Genomic DNA, 25,009 nt, shown 5'->3' on the forward strand with positions numbered 1-25,009 from the left:
AGCTAGCACACAATGTGCTCTTGCTTAATGTGTTTTTGATCAAGCATTCAGTTCACAACAACAACAGCCAATTTGTCTTTTTGTCACTTTCAACACAGATAGCGGTGCTTTTTAGAAATGGAAGAATAATGGATGGATCCATCTAATGTTTCTGTCATCTAGTCTGCCTGAAATGAATGTCATGAGGGAATACTAACTGTCAGTCGGAGCCTATTGTTATCATTTTGGTCTGCCGGAACATCTTCTCTGCTAGTTATTGTCAAGATCATTTTCTGTTCATTAATCACCAGATCATCTTGCCACGCAGGCTGTGGCCTCTGGACATGATGAAGGTCCTCGGGTATGTCCTGACACAATGCAGACGCACAGTCAGCAAACAGGGCATTTTAAATCAAAACACACTTTGTAATGGGTCATAAAAAATAGCTGAAAGAACATTCTATTAGCGCATTCAAATTCATATTAACCAGACAATGACAAGAAGTGTCATCCGCCGTGTAGCAAAACATGTTCGTTATAATGAAATTCAAAATAGGCAATATAAGCAGCATGATCTATCGGTCTTTGTTTTTGTTTTGTTTGCTGTTTTAGAATGGAGTTCAGCTAGTAATGACAATGCAAACAAATGCAAATGGGATGCAATACGATGGAGGGATGGAGGGATGGAGGAATTGGAGAAATAATTGGAGTGGGATTTCTGAAAGACAACTGACAAATAGTATCTAGAACTCATGTCTTTTGTACTCACTGGGTAAATGTCTATCTTCCGGTCCCGGCCGACAGACATCACATAGCTTGAAATGTAAAATTACACAAGCTCAACATGGATTCAAATTCATACTGAGCCGAGAACACTTGATAAATATCACATCATTACTCACAAATTCCTGTGAACTTGCAGAAAGATGCAGTCGCACACTTCGTGACATTCACCCTCTACAAGAAAGAGTGGAGGGGATGTTTCACAATTACTGGATAATATAGTATTTATTGTTCTCTTTCTTGTTTTTGGTCTGAGGAAGTAATGAAAATGTACAGTTCTTACCCTTCTTAAGTGTCTTTAGGCACTGACCGTTGTTGAAGTTCCAGATCTTTAAACAACCATCTCTTCCGCCTGTGATGAGTCTGCAAACACAAGAACATGCTGTAGTGTGATGAAGTAGTGGCGAAATGTTTTTTATGAAAAGTGAAACATTTCACAAGCTGCTTCGTGTGCTGTACCGCCTCCCTTTGGGGTCAAAAGTCATGCATGTGGTGGCAGACAGATCATTTGTGCCACCAAACTCAAAAACCTGACGTCCGGTGTCAAAATCCCAGACTTTCACCACCTGAAACCAGTTACATTTTGAGTTAACTTCACAGATAATACACGTTGAATAAAAATGATAATGCTTAAGACACACCTGATTAACTTTTCAGTGGAAATGTAATGTTGTAAAGTACCGATGTACTCACAGATCCCTCAGTGCAGCTGACAACTTGACGAAACTCCTCACTGTAGCCGCAGCACATTACAGGCTCATTATGTGAAACAGTCAGACGTCTGTGAAGCCGAGGCCTTACAGAGGCAGAAGATAATAAAATGAATAACAGGGGGGTGAATATTAAGGTGCTGCAGTCATCTCTGAAGAAAAAAAATAAATCTTGAAAGCTGTTGGGTGACAGTGAGATGTTTAATCCCTCAAAAGTAAATCTTCAAAAGCATCAGCTGTCTTATTTCGTAGAATTCCACAAACTATCGTCCTTAAATGAGTTCAGTTGAGGAATATTTTCAAAAGTATCCTCAGAGTACATTGGATTCTATGATGAAAAAAGAACAAAGGCATGACAGCTAACCTTATCTTCAGGGAGAGCACAGCCATACAGTCTGCCGCAATGCAGACGCATTTCATAGCAGAGGAATAGGAGCATGCAGACATGTCGCCATGAATCCCGCTGGCTTTGGGGTCTGCTGTAAACAGGCAATGCTGATCTTGAATATCCCAAATCTGAAATGGGAACAGGTGAACAGCGATCGAAGGAGAATGCATATAAATAAAGTAAAAAGCAATACCACACTAAAGAATACCTGCATTTGAAATTTCCATTTAAGTAGAAGAACAGAAAAATGAGCAATATTTTGCACCCTAAAGTACCAAAATACTATATAACATACTTATATTGCAGACTGGCTCCTGTTTGTGTTATATTATACCACTGGATCATTACTATTAATGTACGTAAGCAGCACTGTTGAGGTGCAGCTAATGTTTTACTGCTTTTTATACTGCTGTATAGTTTAATCTGTTTAAACTGATTATACGTTACATATATACGATTATGCGTACAACCTTAATCTGAAAAGTATCAAAATAAATGTAGTAAAAAGTACAATCTTTTTTAAGACTAGTTTGGACATTTGTTTTTTACAAGAAGCAGGTTTCTCATTTCTAAATGTGCGAGAAGTCCAGCTTCCATTGCCTCTTCTAACATGGACTTCCAAGTCGTCAGAGGAAGCCAGCTCTCTTCCAAGTCTTTGGACTACTTAGTTCTGGATCCTGCTCAGAGGATAACATCCAGCCAAGTGTTGCAGCATCCTTTCGCTACAATGGGGCACCTGAAGGACTTCTGTTGTCCTGAAAGTCTAAGCTCAGGTGAGGATTACCAGACATCGACCAGATCCTCCTGTGGTCCACAAAACCCACTGCCATTTTCAGAGGACGACAGATCTAGCATTGTCTACATCAAGCCTCTGGCAAAGAGAAAGAGGGCTTATGCTGAAATTTCACAAAGACGCAATGTCAGCCCAGACAGCACTTCCCCGGAAAGGAAGAAGAGGAAGATGTCTAGAGGTACACCTGCAGTAAAAAGACCTTATGGAGAAATCTGACAAGACAGCTAAATAATCCCAGAGATCTCCTCCCCTGTGAGGATAAAGACATTGATCTAGGAAGGTATTTCGGTGACATTTCCCAAGGCAGAAAAATAATCCCAAGGATCTCCCTTTCAGCTCTCTCCCCTGAGAACTCTCCTACGAAGGAGGACATAAAGAACACAAGACCTAAGATATGGATCATCGGGTCTAGTTTTACGTTCGACGAGGGGAGGAAAGAGCGTATCAGAACTTTGGGGAGAACTTTGGACTCAATGCTAAAGTTGCGTGGTTTGGCAAAGGAGGCCTGCGCTGGAGTGGCGTCCTCCCCAGTTTTCATGCCGAGTTGAAAACTCAAAGTCTCCCTGACATTTTGGTGATCCACGCCGGTGGCAACGATCTGGGGTTGACGCCCGCCAATGAACTTGCATCCAGAATGACAAAGCACCTGATGCAGCTCCACGCAAAGTTTCCTCGAATGACAATTGCATATTCCTGCATCAACGAGCGTCAAGCGTGGAGATATGGACAGCCAGGGAAGGTGAATTTTGGAAGATCGTCAACAATTGCATCAGAAAGGCTGTTGGCAACTGTGACGGTGAAGTGATCGAACATCCCCACCTAAGATACAACAATAGGAACATATTTGTGGCAGATGGAGTGCACTTCACCAAAGAGGGAAATTGAATATTTGTGACCAGCATCCACAGAGTCCTGAAGAAGATCCTTCAGAAATACCACACATGAATCGGTCTCTCTGGGCAACTGGGGCTCAGTGGAGAGCAGGGTCGTCCTTCAATTGCTCCCGTAGCTGTGCCTACAGAATGGCCTGAATGGTGTATGAATATAGATGTGAATGGGTGAATGATGACATGTGTCAAACAAGTACAGTCAAGTACTGTACAAGTACAGTCCATTTATGATCTACCTATGTGTTAATGTGAATGCTTGTCTATCTATATGTGTCATCATGTGATGGCAGAAACAAAGTAAGCTGGCCTGGAATCACATGTACTCACAGAAATAAACTCTTTTTTCAGACATAATCTGACACGTAAACACGTGTACCACACACATATAGACAGGGGACCGTTTAGACCGTAGTAAAGTCAGCGAAACATTAAATAATAATTACTTTCACTGTGTTGTCTGTGGAGACAGAGAAGATCTGACTGTCCTCTGATGAGATGTGGAGGTAGACGATGGGAGCAGAGTGGCCTCTCAAAATCCCGGTTGGTTTCCTAACAAGAAAAACAGAACAAAGAGGAGTTGGCTTTTTAATTTAATGTCGATTTCCTCTAAGAAAGCCCTCAGAATTCTGCCTGCTTACCCAGAAAAATGTGGGTTCCACATGCGTACGAGTCTGTCCATGCCTCCAGTGACCAGCAAGCTGTGCTTCTGACACAGGTCAAAGGTCTTGACACCTTTGTAGATGGTGAAAACTGTCTGGTCACCCAATGCCCGGATCTGCGGAATCCAGCTCAGTTGGACCTTCTTGGTTTTACCTTCATAGCAGGCCTCTCTGATCTCACTCAACTGCTGCTCAGCGTCTGTTAAAGGCAGCGCACAACCTCAAGAACAAAGAGAAAAAAAGAGAAGTGTCATCACAAGGCCCGTGTGTATCGATCAAACGTGTTTTCTGGATCAAGGGTAGGTCATTATCAGAATAAATGAGCAAGCTGGCAATTGGACATGGCCGACCACGCACACACAACACGTACACACGCTGACATTGACTGGTGAGTTTGAGAAGGACGAGTCATCATGCGTCTTCGTTTACAGCTCTCTTACCAGGCTGCCTCATGTTCAACACCAAGCTTAATTGCTGCACACTGTAGAGCGAAAGTACTTGATGCTTTACACCATCAGGATTCGGCATTTTTAATCTGGATCTTAAATCACAGCCAAGTCACGATAATGAAAGTGTCGGATTGTTTGATATTGTCCCGATGGTGCTGGACATATGCCCCAAAAAAAGACGAATAAAAACAGAATTACCTATAACGAGGGAAGAAGGTTCTTCATTCGATGAGGAGACAACAGCTTGAAAACTTTGAAAATATTTTGCCTAGAGTTAGAGAGAAGAGTTAGTTGCTCAGTCTATTTCAGGGTTATCTACCCATAATGCAAGTCAAATGTATTGTTACACAGCTTCTGCAGATATTGTAAATTGTCACCTTTTTAAGGGAAGTGAACATACAGATGGAAAGGTAAAATGTCACCTGTGTCACCCAGTCGTGATGAACCTTCCATCTGACAAATGTCACATTGGGAGATAGCACTGCATTGTCAACCGCTATGTTGGGCATATTTTCAATCTTCGGTGATTTATTCCATAATCTATAAAAAAAAAAAAAAATTAAAAAAATTTGAAATTGAAATGAACAAGCAGGCTGGAAACAGGTCACATTTTCTGAGACACTGCCTAACTCACATAACGCATCGCATGCATATCATTTATTTGATTGTCGGGGAAGAGACAGGAAGCAAAGGTGTAATTTTCCATCATGCTTTTGAAGTTGTTGTGCTTATACAGCTTGCTACCCGGCTATGTTTTTAGTACTTCACTGAGTCCATACACTCAGTTCTCTGTGATAACCAGAACAAAATAATTGCACAATCACCACTGTGAAAGACGAATCGAATAAATGAATCAATCTCACATACATGTGGTTTCAACTTGAATGCATTAAAATGTATGTATAGATATCTATTTATTTATCCATATACAAATCTGATACCCCTTTCTCTCAGTAATAGCTACTTAATGAATTCACAGTATTCACATACTACTGAATTGAAGACCAGACATTTTAGTCCTTTATGTGATTGAAGATGAAACATATTTCCTTATACTGCCCTTCATATCGACTGATATGATAATGAATATTTTGTGATATAATGAAGAGAATACCATATAATAATGAAAAGATGAAAATGATGTTATTATGTTAGAAGAACCCGAATGTTTGATTACCTGCAAATGTGAATCATGAATGAGAATGGAAATGGAAATAGGCCATTTAAAAAATAAATGATGAAAGGAAATATATAAGTCTTCATCTTATTCAGTTAAAGTGGCTCTGTTGAATCACGCCATGACTGCAATCGATCACTTTATTCAGCAGAGAGTCTCACAATTTGTTACTTATCAGCACAAAACGTTATTTTGCTCAGGAAACACCAAAAACGGCTGCAAATGCATCTCACTCATAGAGAAGATTCCTGTTTTTCACTGACAAATTCCTTTTGATCAGTCAAGAACATGAGAGGGAAACAAGAAGGTACACACACATCTGATTGGCTGTTAATGGTCGATGTCTCCCTTAAGCTCAGCTATGTTTTCTTTTGCAGGAAAATAGTGTAATCACTGACTTTGAGTATCTGGCAGAATATTGCTGGAAACGTTGACATCATTTTTTTTCTACTGTACAGGTAGTCTATACTGTATACGTATACTAGTAATACCTTCATAGTGGGTTTATGATACCTTGCCATGGTGTCCTTTACTGTTTGAATAATACTAAATAACAGTGTGTCCTATGAATAACTAACTTTTTACTTATTTAACCCTTATTAAGCAAGATAAAATCCGACCATATCAATCATCACACGTGCTACAGATGCACCGATACTGATATTGGACATTTATCTGATAGTGACTCAAATAGCTGGATCGAGCATAAGTGACAATGGGCCGATCTGGTTCTGAATACCATTATTTAAAGAAATAACAATTTAGAAAATGTATATCTATGTATTTAGTTGTTACATTTTGTTTTACAAAGTTAGGAAAGCAACGTTTAAGTCAAGCTTGATGTTGCCTTACACATAAAAGAATGATCCCATTGACTTCCACACAGTGAGGCTTACAACTTAACGTTGGTGTCTGATCGGTACTTGGCATCGGCCTATACCCAAAGGCCAGGTATCGAGTATCGGGACTGAAAAAGTTGGATCCGTGCATCCCTAATCTATGCCTGACTGACCTGCCTACAACGGCCTTGTACATTACACCAGCTCTGCATCCTGCGCATAGCAAGTGACTAGCATCCAGCCAGGTTGTACAATGTGCAGTGAAAGACGATTGAACGCGTATTGAGTCTGTAGAAAAGCACATTTACCTGAGGGTATCTCCGACAGAGGATATTAAAATGATAGTGACACATCCCTGAAACACAAACACCAAAATGAACCTCTGCCAGCATTTCAGTAACCAAGTGGAACAAAATTCACATTTTGTATTGGATCAGGTTTTAACAAAAGGACCTACGTCTGTGTCTCCATACAGGATACAACATTTATCAGGGCCAGTGCAGCTATGGGGGGATAAAAACAAACCATGATTGTGACTTATTGTGACATTTGGAAGATACGTTAACATGCAGTTTTGTTGCTCACCCATAGTCTAATGTCAAAGGCACTGTGTCTAGTGCATTGATCTGGCAATAAGGCTCCAGAGTGTAAAGCTCATAAAGTTGGATCTCCCTGTCCCTGCAAGATAACGAAGACACGCACAATAAACAAAGCTAGAATAGTCTGGAACCTGCAGTGAGAGTAATCTATGTGCTCAATGAATAATGTAAAGCGTCTCTGGGTACTTAGAAAAGCGCTATATAAAATGAAAGTATTATTATTATTATTATAATGTGCTCTTTAATTCATTGTGTTAAAAGTTACCCTGTTCCGATCATCAGCTTGTTGAACTCTGTCATCAGAGTAAAATCGCTTGCCCACTTTGACTTCCTGTGTGCAGGTCCATCATTCTGAAAGAAATTTTAAAAAAATGATTTGTTAAAAATGTTCCACGTTTGAGACAATCAAGGCAGTCTTGAATAAGTATTTAAAAAAGATTCAGCTGTGGTATTTTGTCCTACACCTTCTATACATTTGGACAATACTAAAGGCTTGGTCTATAGACCTCCATAAAGTGGTGCAGGAAGGAGTCCTAAACCCGGAAATGTTCCATTGTCTCAAAGTAAAAACATTTTTTTTAGGTTTTTTGTGTTTAGATTCCTGAAATAAGGTCTGTGGTTAACACAACCTCTAGAGACTTTTACGTTGGTTCTACGACTACAATAGAAACTGCAAAACGTCATCGCAACTAACTTCAGCTGCCGATTGCATTCACACTTCAAAAACTACGAAAGTTGTGTTCATTTGTGAAGATTATCTTTCTGAAGAAAACGTGTCTACGTATCATAAACTTGAGTTTGTTAAGTTGACCTACATAAATACGTCATCCCTCCATTACTCTGTTGTCAACAAATGATTGAAAAACTATTGTTGACAATAAAACCATAGAATGACACCAAACGTATCCCTAAAGTGTTCAGAGACATGTAAAACAGGTCAAACATACAAACATGTGTTTGGTCTTAAGTGGTTTAAGTTCAGGGCTCCAGTAGCAAACCGCCCCGTCCTCTCGCACTGATACGATGGTGCCGTCACGGGTGGAGTGGATGTTGACGATGGGAATGCCATGACACAAGGCCTTCATGGCGGCTGGCAGAGTGAACGCCACCTGCTTACTGCGTCTTTCAGTCTCCTCCTTCTCCTTGTATCTCTGCAGCATGTGTGTGCAGAACTCACCCTGCGTCACATTACCTGGTGTTAGGTTCAAGTTGTCATGTTGATGGTTATTAAATTGTTATCATGGTTACATGAGTAGGGCCATAGGTTTGGTTTCGGAGGTAGGGGGGAAACAAAAAGACAGAAGTTCTTCAAGCAACAATAAATTAAGTGTGTAGATTATGAATGCAATTTCTAATATATCAATCTAGAAAGTATGAAGTTTGTTAGATCCTGTTTTCCAAATTAATAACAGTCTAATAAAAAAATGTGTAATTGCTGAATTATTGATACACAAACCCTGTGACAAAGTCACATTTTTTTGTTGTTTGATTGAGACCTCATTCTTTGTGACAGATACATATTATATGTCTTCACTAAAAAGAGAAAAGTGCTCTACTGTCTTCTTTAATATTTAATATTTGATTGATGTTCAAATATTGCATAAAAGTAGGATTTTGAAAAGTGAGGCAGATGTGTCTCCCCCATCGCCGGTGGAAATCTCACCCATGTATATGAGCACGATTGTAAAATTAGTTATTTGTTTCTTGAAATAAAAAAAATCAATCCATACTCCAGTGTTACACCAAACATCTGGAAATATCTTCTAATCATTTCTTTAAAATTGGCAAACCAGGACAACATGTTTCCGCTCTACAATCCACACAGCCGCTCACAATCGTACCCAGCTGAAGAAAAAAAACACTGACAAGATTATCAAGTCAAGTGTCAAAAGTCAATAGCAATGTTGGGAAACAATGAGCTTTGTTCCATGTGTTATTGCACAGTCAACTTGGCGTTAGGAAAGCTGATGTATGCTCGTGTTCAGATGAGTTACAGTTACACTTGCTCCTGTAACTGCATTACAATTGCCAAAAAAAACCTGTCACATTTCATAGTTGCAAATTCCTGGTATTAGCATGCATGAGAACTGAGGCAACTCTCCAAAATAAAAAAAGCTGCATGCTCTATAAGAAACAAATATGAATGTCATCTCACCCATGAAATCCTTCCTCGGCCTGAATAATCAATCTTCTTAAATAACCCTTGTATCTGCGCATTGCTCTGTGAAATTCAAAGCACAAAAGAATAAGGAGCAGTGACACTTATTGTGAATTAATCAGGGACTGTACTTGCAAAGGCTTGTCTTCCATTTGCGAATACGTGAGACACAGAGAACACAGAGATGAGAGAATCTGAGAGAGAGTAAGATATAAAGAGAAATGTCACATTGTCTTACCGTCTTAGGCAAACCCAGACACTTCTTCAGTATATGTCCAAAATGATTCGCATCAATGGATCTCAAGCCACCCGTTTCAAATTCCTTTACAAGAGAAAATAGATTCAAATCCTCCAGAAATGAATCACCAGGCTGTCAGTGTGTTTTGAAAAGATGCAGTTTAAACAGTACCTCGAATGCTAGTTTCAATTTCTGGAGGTTGTCGAGTGATATCGTCTCATCAATCTTATTGGGGAGAGGAAAAATTGTAACATCATATTATGAAATGAGCCAATTAATAACGCAGGTTGATTAGGAGCACTCTACGAAAACAGCACAATGCACAATAATACCAGTAATAGAGTTTGATTGGCAAAAACGCGCCAATTCGTAAAGTGTGCGTGCTAGAGAGGAGGAGATATTAACACTGTGTAATTATCAACACACATGATTAGGGCTCCGCCTCTGAGCATTAATGACTATCTGTAAAGGCCACCACAAGCCGTCACCGGCTGCAATTATCTCTGAGATGCTTGCAGAAGGCCAGATGACGGGCCATGCTCCCCGTTTAATTTGCCGGGGGTTTCCTAGCAACGGGTCCTTGATCCATTAACCTCTTTGATCCATCATTAATAAATAACGGGGATAAACAGCCTAATTCCTCAAGGATGTAACTAGAGTCGAGGTTTCCCCACGGTATCTCCTGAACTGCAGAGATAATTGTTTTTATCAGTCAGCGTGATGGAAAGTGCTGAAAGTGTTCACACAACCTGGACTGCTTTCCAAATCCCTTTATTAGAGCTGTGTAACTTTGAACTCCTGAGCCTATTCCGTCTAATCTGTCACAGCACATTGCTCATTACATTAAGCAGGAGAGTATGACTGACATCTGCGACTGCAACTTCCACGTCAGTCCATCATTCCTGTCAGCTTGAAAGCTAGAATTTGAATCTACTTGGGACCTTTTAAGTAGTTGGCTCGGCAACTATGTTTGTTTTACTTTGGCCTGAAAAATGTCCATCCCTGGCTCTGGGACAGATTGTCCTGCCCGATGTGCTGTCATGCTGCGAGTATAAATTGATCATCAGCTTGATTGAATGTGGCCCTTTTGGTATTACCTCACATTCATCCTGCTGCTCACCTTGTGAGTGAGATATGCTGCTGCTGTAGTTGAGTTGAAGCACTCCAGAAAGAGTCTGCAAGCTGGCGAGTGTAACGATGTAACGCTATAGTGACACCTTGAGGCTATAAGCAGTAACTTTAACAAATGGTGAAAATCTATCATGGCCCTGAAATAATCTAGATTTACTTTTCAGATGAGCATTGATCCCATTTACTCATCTGATTTCACTTTGAGTGAGATGTTGTGAAAACGACACCTTGAGGCTGCAGAGTCTGCCAGTTGAATCAATGCTGTGGTGTTGTCGTCTCATCATTCCAGCCTCATCCCCCAGCGTGACAGAGTGCCTTCGGCCGTTCTGTCTCAGCAGCGCTCGAACCAACCACTCAGGCTGCTCTTGTCTGTCCTCGCTGACACGTCTTTGTCTTGGCGCTGAGAAGTTATCCGTGACTTTCTCACCCCGATAACCTGCTCCCGTCGCCCTGTTCCCTGTCCTCCCCAGTTCAGAGAGCATGCTGGGGGATTTAACATATAGTTTTGAGTAAATGCATGCCCTATAGAGTACATTGCTATTGTGTGAAAACATTGCTTTGGCAGTCAAGCATATCAGAAAGGTCAGTGTTGTATCTTTACTTGACTTTTACTTAAGTGCAAGTACTCATACTGGAGTATGTAGCTGCCAGGTGACCAGACTTCCTGTATTACTAACTGCTCAGTGCTGCCACAGATGGCAACTCAAGCGCCATGACAACAGTAAACATTTGCTGAACATGACAGAACCGTTGGTTCCCTTATCCCTTGCCCCAACATTAATACTCTTCATATTTATACTACATGGGATGTACAATAGCGATGAGGAGAAGAACAGCAGATTACCTGGTCTCATGCTGGGTTTCTAATCGTCCTGAAGCAGAAGAAGAGCGGACCTTTTTCCCCAGTGGCATCCTTGTCAGATGGTGCATCTAGAAGGTTGATGTAATGTAAAAAGCAGACTTGCGTGCCGCACATTTCCTCAGTCAGAACTCCAAACAGATGCTGATCGAACAGATCTGACATTAGCCTACCCGACACTCACTCTAACATTACACCTGAGCAGAGCAGGTGGCCCCACGGTAACTAAGAAACCAAGAGTGACAACTGAGACTGCAAAACTAAACACAAGAACCTGCACAGGGAAAGAAACTGCTTTGATACATCTAGTTCACAAACTACCAATATACTGCCAACTTGTTTGTACCGTCATCAGTCAGCTGTTGTAGATAAGTTCAGGTTCAGACACATTTACTTTTTGGACATTTTCAATGCAACTACCACGGGAAAGAATAAATTAAATAAAAATATAGTGAAATTCCTTCTGAAAAGACTCATAAAACAGTGTTTCACAATGCAAAACAGAAGAATCCAACAGTGCTTGTGTGGCGATAGATCAACACATTAGATCAACGCAACACATTTTCTGTCTTGTTATCAGGCCGCAAACAGACTGCATAACATCAGACAGCAGACTATGGGGACTATGAAACATAAAGCCTTTTTTTTTTCTTGATTGCTTTGGCACCATTTTGAAAAAAAGGGCTCATTTTGAAACACTTCATTCAAAACTATACAATAACTTATAAAAAAAAAACCATTTTTGTCACCATATGGCACACACCTGATTCATACGATCTGATAGTGTATGAACCAGTTACACGCTGCTGTGCTCAATCTAAAACGATTTGAATAATTTTACTTTTCTAATGATATAGTCCAGGTTGGATTTTTTTCAGAGACAATTCGCACACAAATCTAACCGGCATGCATTCTATGCAGCTAACACAAGAGAAAAAATATATATAATGCAAAAAAACAACAACAACAAAAAACATTTCACTGACACAGAATGAACAGACAACATATTGATGGTGCATGTATTGTATAATCATCCCATATGCAGATGCGTTTCGTATTCCATTCGTCAGCCTCAGTGCGACATCTCTGCAGTCTCCCTTATCTTCAACGTTCAGCTCATTGAGGAGGAGTTGTAGTAGAAACACTGGTGCGTCCCAAAGCATGGTCCTGTATGTGGTGCTGCTTCACAGGCCTCTATGTGGAGAGTGAGGGGGAGAGATACAGCACGAGGAAGGATAGATACCCATTAGCTGTAGCATCACAATCAGGATCTCTCATCTTCCATTCAACACACGTACATTTTCGTGAATGTGCTGAGATACTGTATCTTCTGCTGACAATATGTCAACTTATGTTCACAATATATTGACCTATCTATCTATCTATCTATCTATCTATCTATCTAGCTCTTATACAGTTTGAAGTTCAGGCAATCTGCTGCCCTTCATGAGTTGTTCGTAGAGGCAGCTTTTTTTTCTGATTGTGGATATTTCTTATCTGCTTTATGGTGTTCATTTTGATATATTATATTAAAGCCTCAGTTTAAATTCATATCTTTCTAAGGTTCCCTGTTATATTTTGTCAGCTCTCCCTCTCGTTTCAGATATCTTCACTTCCTGACCGTGTGATGACCTTTCCCCGCCCTGATCAGCTTCACCTGTTCCCAATCACCCTCCTCCTCCTCTCTGGATTATTTAGTCTGCCTGCTCCCCTTTGACTGTGCTGTTCGGACCCTGAGCTCTACATTAACAGTGACCATTTGTAAACATCTACTCTATCAGAGTTGGAGTCTTCTAACAATGATTCTAAACTGTCAGGTAACTGTTTTTAATTAAATTAATATAAAATATATATAGCCAAAATGGAAAAAAAAGTACTGGGGATAAAAACAGAAGCCGGTGTCAACAACTAATAAACATAAACTTTAAAAAAGACACAGTATTTACTGTGTATTTACTGTATATAGGGGTGTTTGTTTTATATACCCTGGCTCTTATAAAGATGACATTTAGTTTCAGTTAATTTATACTTGGAATGAAAACATGTAGCTTGTCTTCTGTGCAAAGAATACAATTGTCTGGGATATACAGTATAATACAGTGTTGAACATTAAATACATATACAAGGGTGTAGAACAGACGGTATGTTACTTTTTAAATAGTTCTTATGCTTCGTTACAATAGTATATATTTTATCAATTATATTCTACAAGTACAACTGTTACGGTTACCACATACTTTTTGTATCTACATGAACTAATCCGCGGACGTGAGCGCAGTTGTCCTACGGAACTGATGAAGTTAGCATGCTAGCAGGAAGTAGACGGACCCGAACGTAAACTAGCAACACAGCGCAGGTCAGAGTGAGCAATACGTTTATAACGGAGTTTATCTGGAGGAAACAATTCTGTGGTTTCGTGAAAATGACGAATGACCAAATGCTGAGATCCTTAGTCAGCCAGCGACTAACTGCGGCTGGTGAAGAGGTAATTGGTCTGTTTGAAGGAGAGATAGTAGAGCTCGAGCAGGAACTTTCTCGTTCCAAAGAGGAGAACGCGCGACAACAGAAACTACTGGACGTGTTCAACCCTGAAGTCCGGAAACGAAGAGCAGGTTGGTTCACGTTTGTTTGTTTGGGGGGGGGGGGGGGGGGGGGTGGTCAACCTTGACCTATAGGTTCCTGAGAGCAGTAAACCACTGACAGGGCTCATGTTTCTGATAGATTAGTACTTTTATTACTATTCTTTGTAATCCAATGACCTCATCTTCTGTTTGTCAGTTCAGTGAACAATGAACTGAAGTCAGGTTGAATGTGTGAGGTGATCTGTGAAGGACAGCTGATCGTCAATGCGAGAGGATCTGGATGAATTAAACTTCATCACGGAGACTGTTTGTTCACATATGTAGGTCGATCCAAAGAGAAGCAACATCTTCTGAGCATGTTGCTTTAGCAGCTTAGCTAGCAGAGCCTCAGATGTCCGTGTCCGCTCTGCATCACCAACACATCCCAGGTAGCCAACGTGACCTGGCCCATGCCGGAAGAAGCACTTCGGGACGAGTCCGGCTGCCGACACTATTATTGGCATAGCAGTGACGCTGCTGCTCGCACACATCCACGAACGTACAACTGCAATTCCCAGGTCTGCATTAGAGGGTGAACGAGTGTCATTGAGCTGTTAACCAGTTTACTGTTAAAGACCTGCACCCCTTCTCAACAGCAGATTTAGGAAACAACTAATAAGTCTGTCAGTGTATATGGATCTGGGGAGCTTGAGCCTCACTGCCGCCGGGTTGATGATCCTCTCGATCTCGAAAGGCCCAATGGGTCTTGGGCCCAGTTTCTTGGACTCTACCCGCAAGGGTAGGACCCGGGTCGACAACCACACCCTCTGACCCACCTGGTAGATGGGGGGGGGGGGGGGGGGGGGGGGCGTCGGTTAGCTGCTGTTGCGTAACGGTCGGTTGCTCGGGCCTTGGTCCAGGTCTGGCAGCAGCGGCGGATGAAGGTCTGGACTGAAGGGCAGGAAACCTCCTTCTCCAACTCGGGGAACAGAGGCGGCTGGGACCCATATGCGCACTGGAAGGGTGACAAGCCTGTGGCGGGCTGTTTCCGGCACTTCGCCAGCCGCCTAGCCTGGATGCAACGATCCAATCTGGTGGTTGATCGCCAACGAGACTAGTTTGTCTTTAACGTAATATGCGTCTGTATGTAAAGGAGACTATTTGCTCAATACTAAAATGTCTTTGTAACATCTGTGTGTGTTTACTGTTTTCCTGCAGACGTCCAGCAGCCATTGGTGGTTAAAGAAGAGGTTCCCCCTGAGCAGCAGGAGTGGAGCTCCAGTCTGAAACAGGAGGACCCAGAGCCCCCACATGTTGAAGGAGGACCCAGAGCCCCCACGTGTTGAAGGAGAACAGGAGGACCCAGAGTGCCCACATGTTGAAGGAGAACAGGAGGACCCAGAGTGCCCACATGTTGAAGGAGAACAGGAGGACCCAGAGCCCCCACATGTTATCATCAGAATGTCACCAAATTTCAACTGGATGTTCACAAACAGTTGTGTTCAATAAAGCAAATGTTTCATCAACACCTTTTTGAAATGTATACAGTTAAACAAACATTAACTATAAGTGGAAAGTGAATAGGAAACTAAAAATCCAAAAGCTATGTGTGTCTGTCATTATCATAGTAAGGAGACTGATACTGATCACAAAAGAAAGTCTGATATACCAAAGACTGTCATCTTATCATAAAAGTAGGTTGTCTGACTCTTCACTTCACCCTCTGATGTCACAGCCTCTAACAGGGAACTAGTGCAGCCTGCACTTCAAACTGACACATGAGGCCCCATAGATTAAACCTAAGAACAGGTTATAATATAAATATATATGGTAATATAATAATAAATTGTTCTTTATCACTGTAAGGACAGCCTTTCTTTATGTTATGTCATCTTTGACTAAATTAATCACAGGTGGTTCTAACATTTTTGTCACCATAAGGCACACACATGATTCATACGATCTGATTGTGTTTGAACCAGTTACACGCTGCTGTGCTCAATCTAAAACCCTTTTTACAATTTCACTTTTCTAATGATATGGTCAAGGTTTGAGAGACATATGTCACGCTCTTGATTTGGTTTAGTTGGTTTCCTGTTTTATTTTGAATTTCCCTGCCTCTTGTCTCCTGTGTTCACTTCACTTCCTGTCTTTGTGTGTTTTCCCGCCTGCGTGATTGTCTGCCCCGCCCCTGATTAAACCCTTCTGCGTCTAATCACCTGCACCCCTCAGTGTGTTTACACCCTTGTCTCAGTGTCGGTTCGTCTGTTGTGTTACGTGCTCTGCTGTCATTATCGATGGTATGTTCCCTGCTCTGCTCTCTCCTGTTTTGCCCATTACTTGTTTTTCCTTATTTCCTTATTAAATGTGTATTTTTTTATTACACATTTTTGGACTTCCGTGCTCTGCAAGTTTTGTTTTGAACATTTTGTCTTTAGAATTAAAATCACCATTATTCATCCCTTTGTTCTCCGTGTCTCTCTGCGTTTGGGTCCATCCTCTGCTACCATTTCTCCCACCTTGTGACACATTGTTAGAGTTAAGTTCATGAATATTGACAACACACAAGACCAGAACAGCACACTGATGAAAATATTATATATTTTTCTCTCCACATTACAGCCATGCATTTCCAAAGGTTGCATTTTGTTTTGAAAATCAGAACAGAAATACAATTTAGTGCACAAACAAAAAAAGAAAGCATAATTTACTTACATTTAATTGCTAATACACGTTTTTGAAAACGGGCCCGATGTTGGCTTTCATTGTTGTAAACAGTGATCTGTTTTCAGGGCTTAAAATAGGCTGCAAAGCAGAATATCTGCTTAGAACTGTCTGAACTTGAGCAAAGGTTTTCCTCTCTGAGTTTCAGATTCAATCATTGTGCTTTATGTGTCATTTTAGTGTATTAGCAATTGAAAGAAAAGGCTATAAGTATGACAACACACAAATTCAAACACTTTTAATTACAATGTATTATGTTATCTTCTATTGTTATTATCTCTGCCAGGAAGACGATGGATCAGTTGTGCATGTGCGTACGTCTGAGTGAGTGAGTGAGCATGTTGGTGCATAAGTGGTGTTTAGACGGGGAGTGGTTGTTACTGACACACCTGGCGAAATCTGCACTCTGCTGAGTGCACAATTCTAGTTTATTACAGTTTTGATCCCGAGCATGAAACGAAATTACATTAAAAACCCCAAATACAAAGACAGATAAACTACCATAAGCAATATGATTTAGAGGGGTCCTGGCCAACTTGATATCCACTTTGGTGAGCAGGAATGATGCACAGCTGGTGGGAGTTTATTCACTTCATCCCTATAGTTTGGATAAGCATCTATACTCACTTTTGTTATAGCCTCCTTTTCTGCAAAGGAAAAAGACACGAAACATGAATTACTCATCTGTCAAAAATCAAAAACAGTAAGCAGCTTGTTAACGGTGTTGCTTACCCTCCTGGGGTAAAGTTCTGTGTAACTGCTGCAGCTCCTGGGGCAGCAGAGACTTGATCACATTTGTGACATTAGTGACTCTCTTTCCACAAAACCTGTCGTAGTTTGTCAAATCTGATCTTTTCTGCTGAGTGTGTCTCTGCACAACAGTTGGAACTGCAACACACAGGATAATCAATGGATAGAAAGCATTAGCTTGGTGAATTGCAAGCACTCTTTGCTGTGTTGACATTAACATATTTTTGTTGGCATATAAGTACCAATACCACGACGTGCCACGTTAGGATCTGTGCAGCTGTAGAGAGAGTAGTTGCCCAGCAGTTCAAGCCTTTGCTTTGGCTGGCGATAATTCTCCCTCATTTCAGTATCAGTGGGAAGTGGCATTTCAGGCCTGCTGTACCGAGGTGCAAGTCTTCCTTCTCCTTTATTAATAAGATCATGTCCTGTCAAATAAGTACCACAGCAAAAGGAAAATAGAGAGACATTGTATGACCGTTTGATTTGGAAGCTCCTGAATGTCAGTAGCCCAGCTGTTCTGACATGCTTTCACATACACAAGAATTTGAACCAACAGACTTGTCATACCTTGAGGCATACCCATGTAGTCACATCTGTAGATGGAGCTGTACTGCGCTGTCAGGGCCTCACGGATCTCCCCCTCAGATGGGGGACATTTCCAAGGGAAGCCGACGTACTCAGAGTTTTGTGCGGCATCCCTAGGCAGCCTCCACTTCATGAAGGACTCGATGTGGAGAAAAAGAAAAACAACTTGATTAAAAGGTTACGATACACAGCGAGAGGTCAAGCATGGCATTCGGCTAACGCAGCCTTAAATACCAACCTGACTGGGATGCGGGTTGTTTCTCCTCTGCCCCGAAGATGTTCCTGTGCGAATGCATTCAGGTTTACAGGGTGGCTTCCGGCAAAAGTCCTTGTTGTACACTGTTGAACCAAAAGGTCCAGACTGTGAATAGGAGTCTATAAGTGAAGTTGACGTTGGGCTCCTGCAAACGCATCAACATATACATACAATTACACACACAGAGAAACAAACAAACATATTCTGTATGCCTGTTCTTGTAAATGGAACTTACACTAGAATCTCTGCGCCTCTCTTTGGCCGGTAGACGAATTGTCTTCTATTAGATGTTTCATATGGATCCCACCACTGTTTGCCCTCTATAGAAAAATGCACCATTAGAAAGCAACCCTGCATCATTGATGTGTTCTGTGTCATTTTGAGCTACAGATAATGAGTTGGCTGCACAATGCCGATTAAAAAAAGCAAATAACAACTATGCAAATTTCAGAAATACTATGTACACCTCAGTATTGTGACCCTTTTTTTTTTTAGCTTGACTTATTTTTGACTAATAAGACATGACTCTGCAATGCTCAAAAATAATAATTATTCCAACTAGAAACACATTATAATGTACCAATCTATCATTTAGCTTAATTACACAACATAATGAGATGAACACATTGTATAACAGTAGATGTAATACAAATGCAAGAAAGTAATAAGACGTCTGCTAAATCAACTATAACAACAGTTACAATGACTAAGTAACTTTCAAGTTAGTTAACAAGTTTCAATCTCATAGGCTATCCTTAGTATAACGTTACCTTTGGTTGCCATTGTTGACCATTGTTTTGGAATCTTGTGCTATGGCTGTTTTCAGTATAATGAAAACCTTTCCGTTTCCATTTCTTTCAATTCATTTGTGGTTTGCCAAAAAGCATTACAGACCGCTGTGGATCCTAAATTTGAGTCCCCGTGTATAACAATTAGAAAGTTTGGCTTTTAGGTATTGTTTTTATCTAAGCGGAGGCAGAGCTGATCCCAGAACAATGTCTCTAGGTGCTGTGGTTATGGAGACCTACAACATTTGAATGGCCACAGTGAGCTGCTCAGCAGGGGAGATGTTGCATTAAAAATTCAACATGGCCATATGCCTTATTTATATCTGTTTCCGACAGTGGTGCAAAATAACTTGGTATATTAAGTCAAGTAACTTTATTTAATGCTATAATATCCAACAATGACATTTCCAATAGAAATACTGTACATTTATTGTATATGACGCCTATAATTACTGGTTACGCAGCAGATAAACATTTTATATAGGCCTACAAAACCTATAATTATTTTATGGAATGATGTATAGGTCCCATATAAACTACCGCAAATTTCACTCAATCCCCTCCTCTATTTGAGGAAACTTGTCTATTTGCAATTTATGATAAAGAGAGCTCACAAGAAATTCAGAGAAGGAAGTTCTCCAGATGATTCCATGTGTTATTTTTAAAATTCACTCTCGACTCAACCACACAGTTATCAAATAATCATAATCTATAAATCAGATTTTCAACCCGTCTAAATCGATTTAAAAAGCTAAAATAAAATACAATTTGCTCCACCTTAACCAGCATTAAAACACTGCTTACATGTTGATAATTCAGCAATAGACTATCATATATAACATCGGGCCTATTACAGTACAACGCTCTAAATTATAGTTATGTATTTGATACTTTATGGATAGTTTGTTGACAATATTAATCTACATGTACCTAAGTGTAATTCGTGAAGTAACTGCACGTTTACTTAAGTAAAAAATATTCTGTCTGTATATATAATATTTTTAGTTATATTTTAGTTATTGTGGATTTTTTACTTAGTTAATATTCTTTACTGTTTATTATCTATTTACTTATTTACAATCCTTGTTTTGATCTTGTTCTTACTATCCACTATGCTGCTGTAATCCTGTACATTTCCACTAATAAAGGATTATCTTATTTTAATGTTACTTGATTGTTTGTTTTTTTGCCTTCACTAAAATAAATGCGACGGAGGTTTGCCATTCAAGTTTAGCGCCACCGTCGCTAGTTCTTTTTAACCAACTGTACAACAAGCAGGACCCAGACAGCGAGTGTCCAATAAGATACTCCAAGGAGTTTACGGCAGCCAATGTCCGACAGCCGGAGCCCGACACACAGGCACAGAGGCATCCTTCTCACAGCCGAAGGACCGCGCATTAACGCTGCTTTTCCTCCCTTTGTTTGAGACGTACCGACGTAAAGCTGGCTTCATATAGCGCTGTAGTGGGGGTAAGCATGATCCATGTTAACTTATTACACGCAGCGACCTGTGTGGAACTGTTGTGAATGAAACCGTGGGCTGCGATAAGTTTTGCACAGAATACATCTGCGTATAACCTTGCAAATGTAGTTGCATGACGGAGCTGGATAGGATGCTAACACAATAGCAAGTTTTTGCTAATGTTAAATACAGTCTTGCTACTTAAGTTAACTCCGCTGACATTACCTTCGGCCATGTGTATTAACCCACGCACGGTTCGATGTATACCACCCAATGACCAAGCCAACTACTACGTCTGGGTTATCGTAACGTCCGCTAATGTGTTGCGAGCGACTCATAACGGTAGCTAGCCTGCTACGTTAGCTACGCTAGCCCCGTAATGGTGGCTGATTGGTTTGGTCGTGATGCTATAATATAAGCTAACGGCAGCTAGAAGGTGAACGTAGGTTAATGGTGCTGAAGCAGCATCGGCACTGTGATGCAGGCGGAGCATCCTTCCCTGCCTTCATCGACACATTTTATTGAAATTTTAAATCCATTAATCGGCAATATCCAGACACGCCACTGAGGTTAAAACGAGGCCCGTTAAGAGGCGCGTGGTGGCATCCCGTTAGCCATTGTTCGCAATCAAATCAGCCATTTTAATAATCGTCTCATGAAATTAGCAGTGTGTCATGCCAGCTAAAGCTAGGTAGCCTAGCTAAAAGGCTATCGCCAATTCCAATAGGACACAAAGCGAGAGTGGCCGCACAGTAGCTAGCCGCTAGCGAACAGTAAAATGCGGTGGAAGCTAATGAAACGTTACTCATCTGCATGCAATTTGAATGGGAGGCGAACGTAACTAGATGATATCATCAACGCTCCGTTCTGTGTTCACGAACTCTACCAACGGCTATATCACCGTGAATGCATGCTGGAAATAAAGCATCACTAAACTAAATGCGTAGTTGAATATTAAAGTATGCACCATGTTGGCCTCTAGTACAATGGATTATTAGTCATCTCAGACACCCTCCTCCCACCACCCGATTTAAACAATAGATGGAACTGACAAAGCAAATGAGGGGCCAATTGACTGGGGATATATTTAGATTGTCCACTGCTGCATGGATGCATTTCTCTTAAAACGTTTTTTTTTCCTTTTCATATCTATTTAGCGATCCAAGATGGGAAAGGACCCCAGGAAGCCGAAGGGCAGAATGTCCTCATATGCCTACTTTGTGCAAACATGCCGTGAGGAACACAAGAAGAAACATCCCGATGCCTCTGTCAACTTCGCAGAGTTTTCCAAGAAATGCTCTGAGAGATGGAAGGTAAAATACATTTCTCTCAATACCTATATCGTTGTCTTTTTTTTTCTTTTTAAATTCTCTGAATCCAATATTTTCTTTCAAGTAGCGAATGTCTTCTAGATTGTTTGAAACTGCTTTTTATCTTCCTAAAGACAATGTCACAGAAAGAGAAAGGCAAGTTTGAAGATATGGCCAAACTAGACAAGGTGCGTTATGAGAGGGACATGAAGAATTACGATCCCCCCAAGGGCCAAAAGAAGAAACGGTACAAGGACCCCAATGCCCCCAAGAGACCACCGTATGTACCATCATGAACTTTCTCCACGCCAGTTATTTTTTTTCTGACAGTCACAAGTGGATCACGATAACTTATCTGTCACATTCTTCCCCCCCCCCCCCCCTCCCCCACAGGTCTGCATTCTTCCTATTCTGTGCAGACTTTCGCCCCAAGGTAAAAAGTGAGCATCCTGGTCTTACCATCGGGGACACGGCGAAGAAGTTGGGAGAGATGTGGAACGGCTCATCTGCAGAGAACAAGCAGCCGTATGAGAGGAAGGCGGCCAAGCTGAAGGAGAAATATGACAAGGTGAGAAGACAAAGCTGGCCTTGTTATTGTGGAATTTAAAAATCGCATTTTGTTTTGTTTTTTTAGGTGTCTCTTTACTTTGAAGCAGGTAAAAGAGTAGCTTCCTCTGCAGTGCTAAAAACACATTTGTTGTGCTCTCCACAGGATGTCGTTGCTTACCGCACAAAGGGCACAGTGGATTCAGCCTCTGCTGCCACAGCCGATGATGAGGATGAAGAGGAGGAAGAAGATGAGGAAGACGACGACGACGATGATGAGGACGATGAGTAAACTGCATATGGATGGGAGTTTTGTTTATGCCATATAATTCTAATATACTCAATTCACCATCTTGAAACATAAGTCAGACTGAACAAGAACCTGTGTATATTTGATGTTTTTAAGATGTACAGTGTTATTCTCCTTTTCCTTTGTAAAGTTAACACTACATATCTTAAGTTTGAGATTTTTTTTTTTAGTCGTAGTTCTTTATCCCCTGCCATATTATGTAACAATTTTGTAGGACAAAAGTCAGTATGAAAGTAACTAGTCTTTAGGTGTTACAACTCAAAAATTTGATTTCTGAGTTGGTAGTCTATTTCTCTTTATTTTCAAAAAAAAAATATTTTTTTATGTGCTGTCCCAGTGTCTTTTTATTGTTCTTTGAATACCACTCTAATATCAAACACAGCTGTTGAAATTCAAGAATGTCTTCAATAAAGGTCGTTTTTTTAAAAAAAGAAGTAGTTTGTTTTTTCTCCATCTCAACATCTCCCAATGTATAACATGTAGCCTACCAAGTATTCACATAAACATCTCAAATACTCTGGGGTTTGACGTCTTTCATTTAATAAGTATAGCTGGTGACTGCACAAGTGAATGAGTGCAAAATGACAACAGTGTAAGTCAACAGTATAGTAGAAAAAAGATATTAACAGAAATGAGAACAACTCGACAGCTTCATTTTTACTGGAGCGAAGCTGTAATAGTTAGAATCACCCTTTGACTGACTCGCTCACCCATGTTCTTAAACACGTCTCACTACTTTGGCATAGTTTGTTTTCAAAAACGGCCGAATGGCTTTGATTTGAAAAGATCAGTCGGTGCTCTGCAGGATTATTTGCCTTTACCTGGATATTAGGAAATGGGGAATTTCCAATGGTCTTTTGATGCATAACAATAAATATAGAAAATAAAAATGCAAAGCAGAGCAGCAAAAGTCAAGAAACATGAATATAAGGATAGAAAAATGCACAATAAAAATATTCTGTTATGTTATATATCTTTTTTTTTAATGAAAGTGCTCTAATGCTTTGGAAATATGCAAAAATGCACAGTATGAGGTATAAAGCATATGTCCAATGTATGTTATCTAGGTGCCTGATTTGTATCCCATCATGTTTTTGGGTTCCTCTCTATTTAGTTTTCCCCCCAAATAACCTTGAGAAGTGAGACGTCGCTAACTGTACCGTGGTTTAGGGAGCCTGAATCCAGAAGGTGGCGCCACGGTTAAGTAAACTGTAGAGGATATGCAGTTAGAAGTTCCAACCATAGTTAACTTGGTTATTGTGTCGTGCCCACAGTGCTCAGTCACACATGGACTCATAGGACACAAACGCTGCTGCATTAGTCAGACATCAATTTAACTTAACATCGTAAACAAAGAACGTTGTCTTTTGTCCCACACTCAACAAATGAAAGCAGACAAAAAAAGGTCGCCTCCCTAAACACTGACATTTCCTAAAATCAATCAATCCTTCCTGTTTCTATAGCTAATGTTAATGCAAATTAACTGCTGGCTAAATTCAGCTCCACATGAGGTTCTGCACCAGTTATGTTTGTACCAAACATACAACACGCTGCACAACATGTCCCCATATTATATTATTGAAAGGGTATAATTCTGAGAAGACAAATAATAGTCATAATAAAGAATTAGTAGAGTTATTTTGTGAGGAAAGGACGATAAATCCTAACTGTTGGCTGAGTTATACTGGCCACATTTAAAAGAAATTAGGTGTTCGTGCGCCTATTCAAGTCTCACCTAAGAGTCCAGAGAAACGTTCTCTCTGTGTGCACTACCCCAGTGAGACCCTGCAGGGACCTTTTGTGATCCTTTGCTGCGATAGAGTTCCCTTTGTGTGTAATTGGAGACAGTCTCACAGTCCCGGTGGCCTCGCAGTCACTTGAAAGGGGGTTCGCATGTCCATTTATCAGGCTTTTCTCAGCAGCGTTGACCTTTGCCATACAAAGGACTGTCCTCTTAAACGTGTTAGCAAATATGAATGAGGGGGTCTCACAGAGAAACAGGCTTTCCTCCTCAGTGTCCCTGCAAGTAGGGAACATTAGGAATAAAGCGGTTGTTGTTTTTTAG

General features: G+C 40.7%; 2 protein-coding genes across 4 annotated transcripts; one reads left to right on the top strand and one right to left on the bottom strand.

Moving 5' to 3' along the window:
* Nucleotides 1-16,828: 16,828 nt before the first annotated feature.
* Nucleotides 16,829-21,517, bottom strand: tex26 (testis expressed 26). 3 transcript variants are annotated; one of them, XM_068715118.1, is made up of 7 exons: nt 21,004-21,517; nt 18,764-18,848; nt 18,511-18,673; nt 18,255-18,411; nt 17,930-18,112; nt 17,670-17,825; nt 16,829-17,584 (listed from the first exon to the last, which is right to left on the bottom strand). In XM_068715118.1, the coding sequence occupies exons 1-7, from the start codon at nt 21,011-21,013 to the stop codon at nt 17,454-17,456; spliced, it is 885 nt and encodes a 294-aa protein (XP_068571219.1). In that variant the 5' UTR covers nt 21,014-21,517; the 3' UTR covers nt 16,829-17,453. The 3 variants fall into 3 exon arrangements, with proteins under 3 accessions (XP_068571219.1, XP_068571228.1, XP_068571210.1); XM_068715127.1 differs by lacking the exon at nt 21,004-21,517 and adding an exon at nt 19,299-20,252 and having other exon boundaries at nt 17,936-18,112; XM_068715109.1 differs by lacking the exon at nt 21,004-21,517 and adding an exon at nt 19,299-20,252.
* On the top strand, nt 20,656-23,383 carry hmgb1b (high mobility group box 1b). Its single transcript, XM_068715139.1, has 5 exons — nt 20,656-20,786; nt 21,936-22,091; nt 22,223-22,368; nt 22,482-22,656; nt 22,801-23,383. Exons 2-5 carry the CDS (start codon nt 21,945-21,947, stop codon nt 22,924-22,926), a joined length of 594 nt encoding a protein of 197 aa, XP_068571240.1. The 5' UTR covers nt 20,656-20,786; nt 21,936-21,944; the 3' UTR covers nt 22,927-23,383.
* The last annotated feature ends 1,626 nt before the right edge of the window (nt 23,384-25,009 follow it).

Source organism: Cebidichthys violaceus, unplaced genomic scaffold, assembly GCF_023349555.1.
Source record: "Cebidichthys violaceus isolate CVI_PGR_0920_01 unplaced genomic scaffold, fCebVio1.0.p SCAF_1, whole genome shotgun sequence".
NCBI classification, from domain to species: domain Eukaryota; kingdom Metazoa; phylum Chordata; class Actinopteri; order Perciformes; family Stichaeidae; genus Cebidichthys; species Cebidichthys violaceus.

What these genes read in the sequence shown, in the direction of transcription:
- tex26 (XM_068715109.1), bottom strand. An exon ending in AGAGGCGCAGAGATTCTAGT is followed by an intron (nt 18,674 to 18,763) that starts GTAAGTTCCATT and finishes ATGCGTTTGCAG; the next exon opens with GAGCCCAACGTCAACTTCAC. An exon ending in CTACATGGGTATGCCTCAAG is followed by an intron (nt 18,113 to 18,254) that starts GTATGACAAGTC and finishes CTTATTTGACAG; the next exon opens with GACATGATCTTATTAATAAA.
- hmgb1b (XM_068715139.1), top strand. Translation starts at nt 21,945, where the DNA reads ATGGGAAAGGACCCCAGGAAGCCGAAGGGCAGAATGTCCTCATATGCC. An exon ending in AATGCCCCCAAGAGACCACC is followed by an intron (nt 22,369 to 22,481) that starts GTATGTACCATC and finishes CCTCCCCCACAG; the next exon opens with GTCTGCATTCTTCCTATTCT. An exon ending in TGAAGGAGAAATATGACAAG is followed by an intron (nt 22,657 to 22,800) that starts GTGAGAAGACAA and finishes TGCTCTCCACAG; the next exon opens with GATGTCGTTGCTTACCGCAC.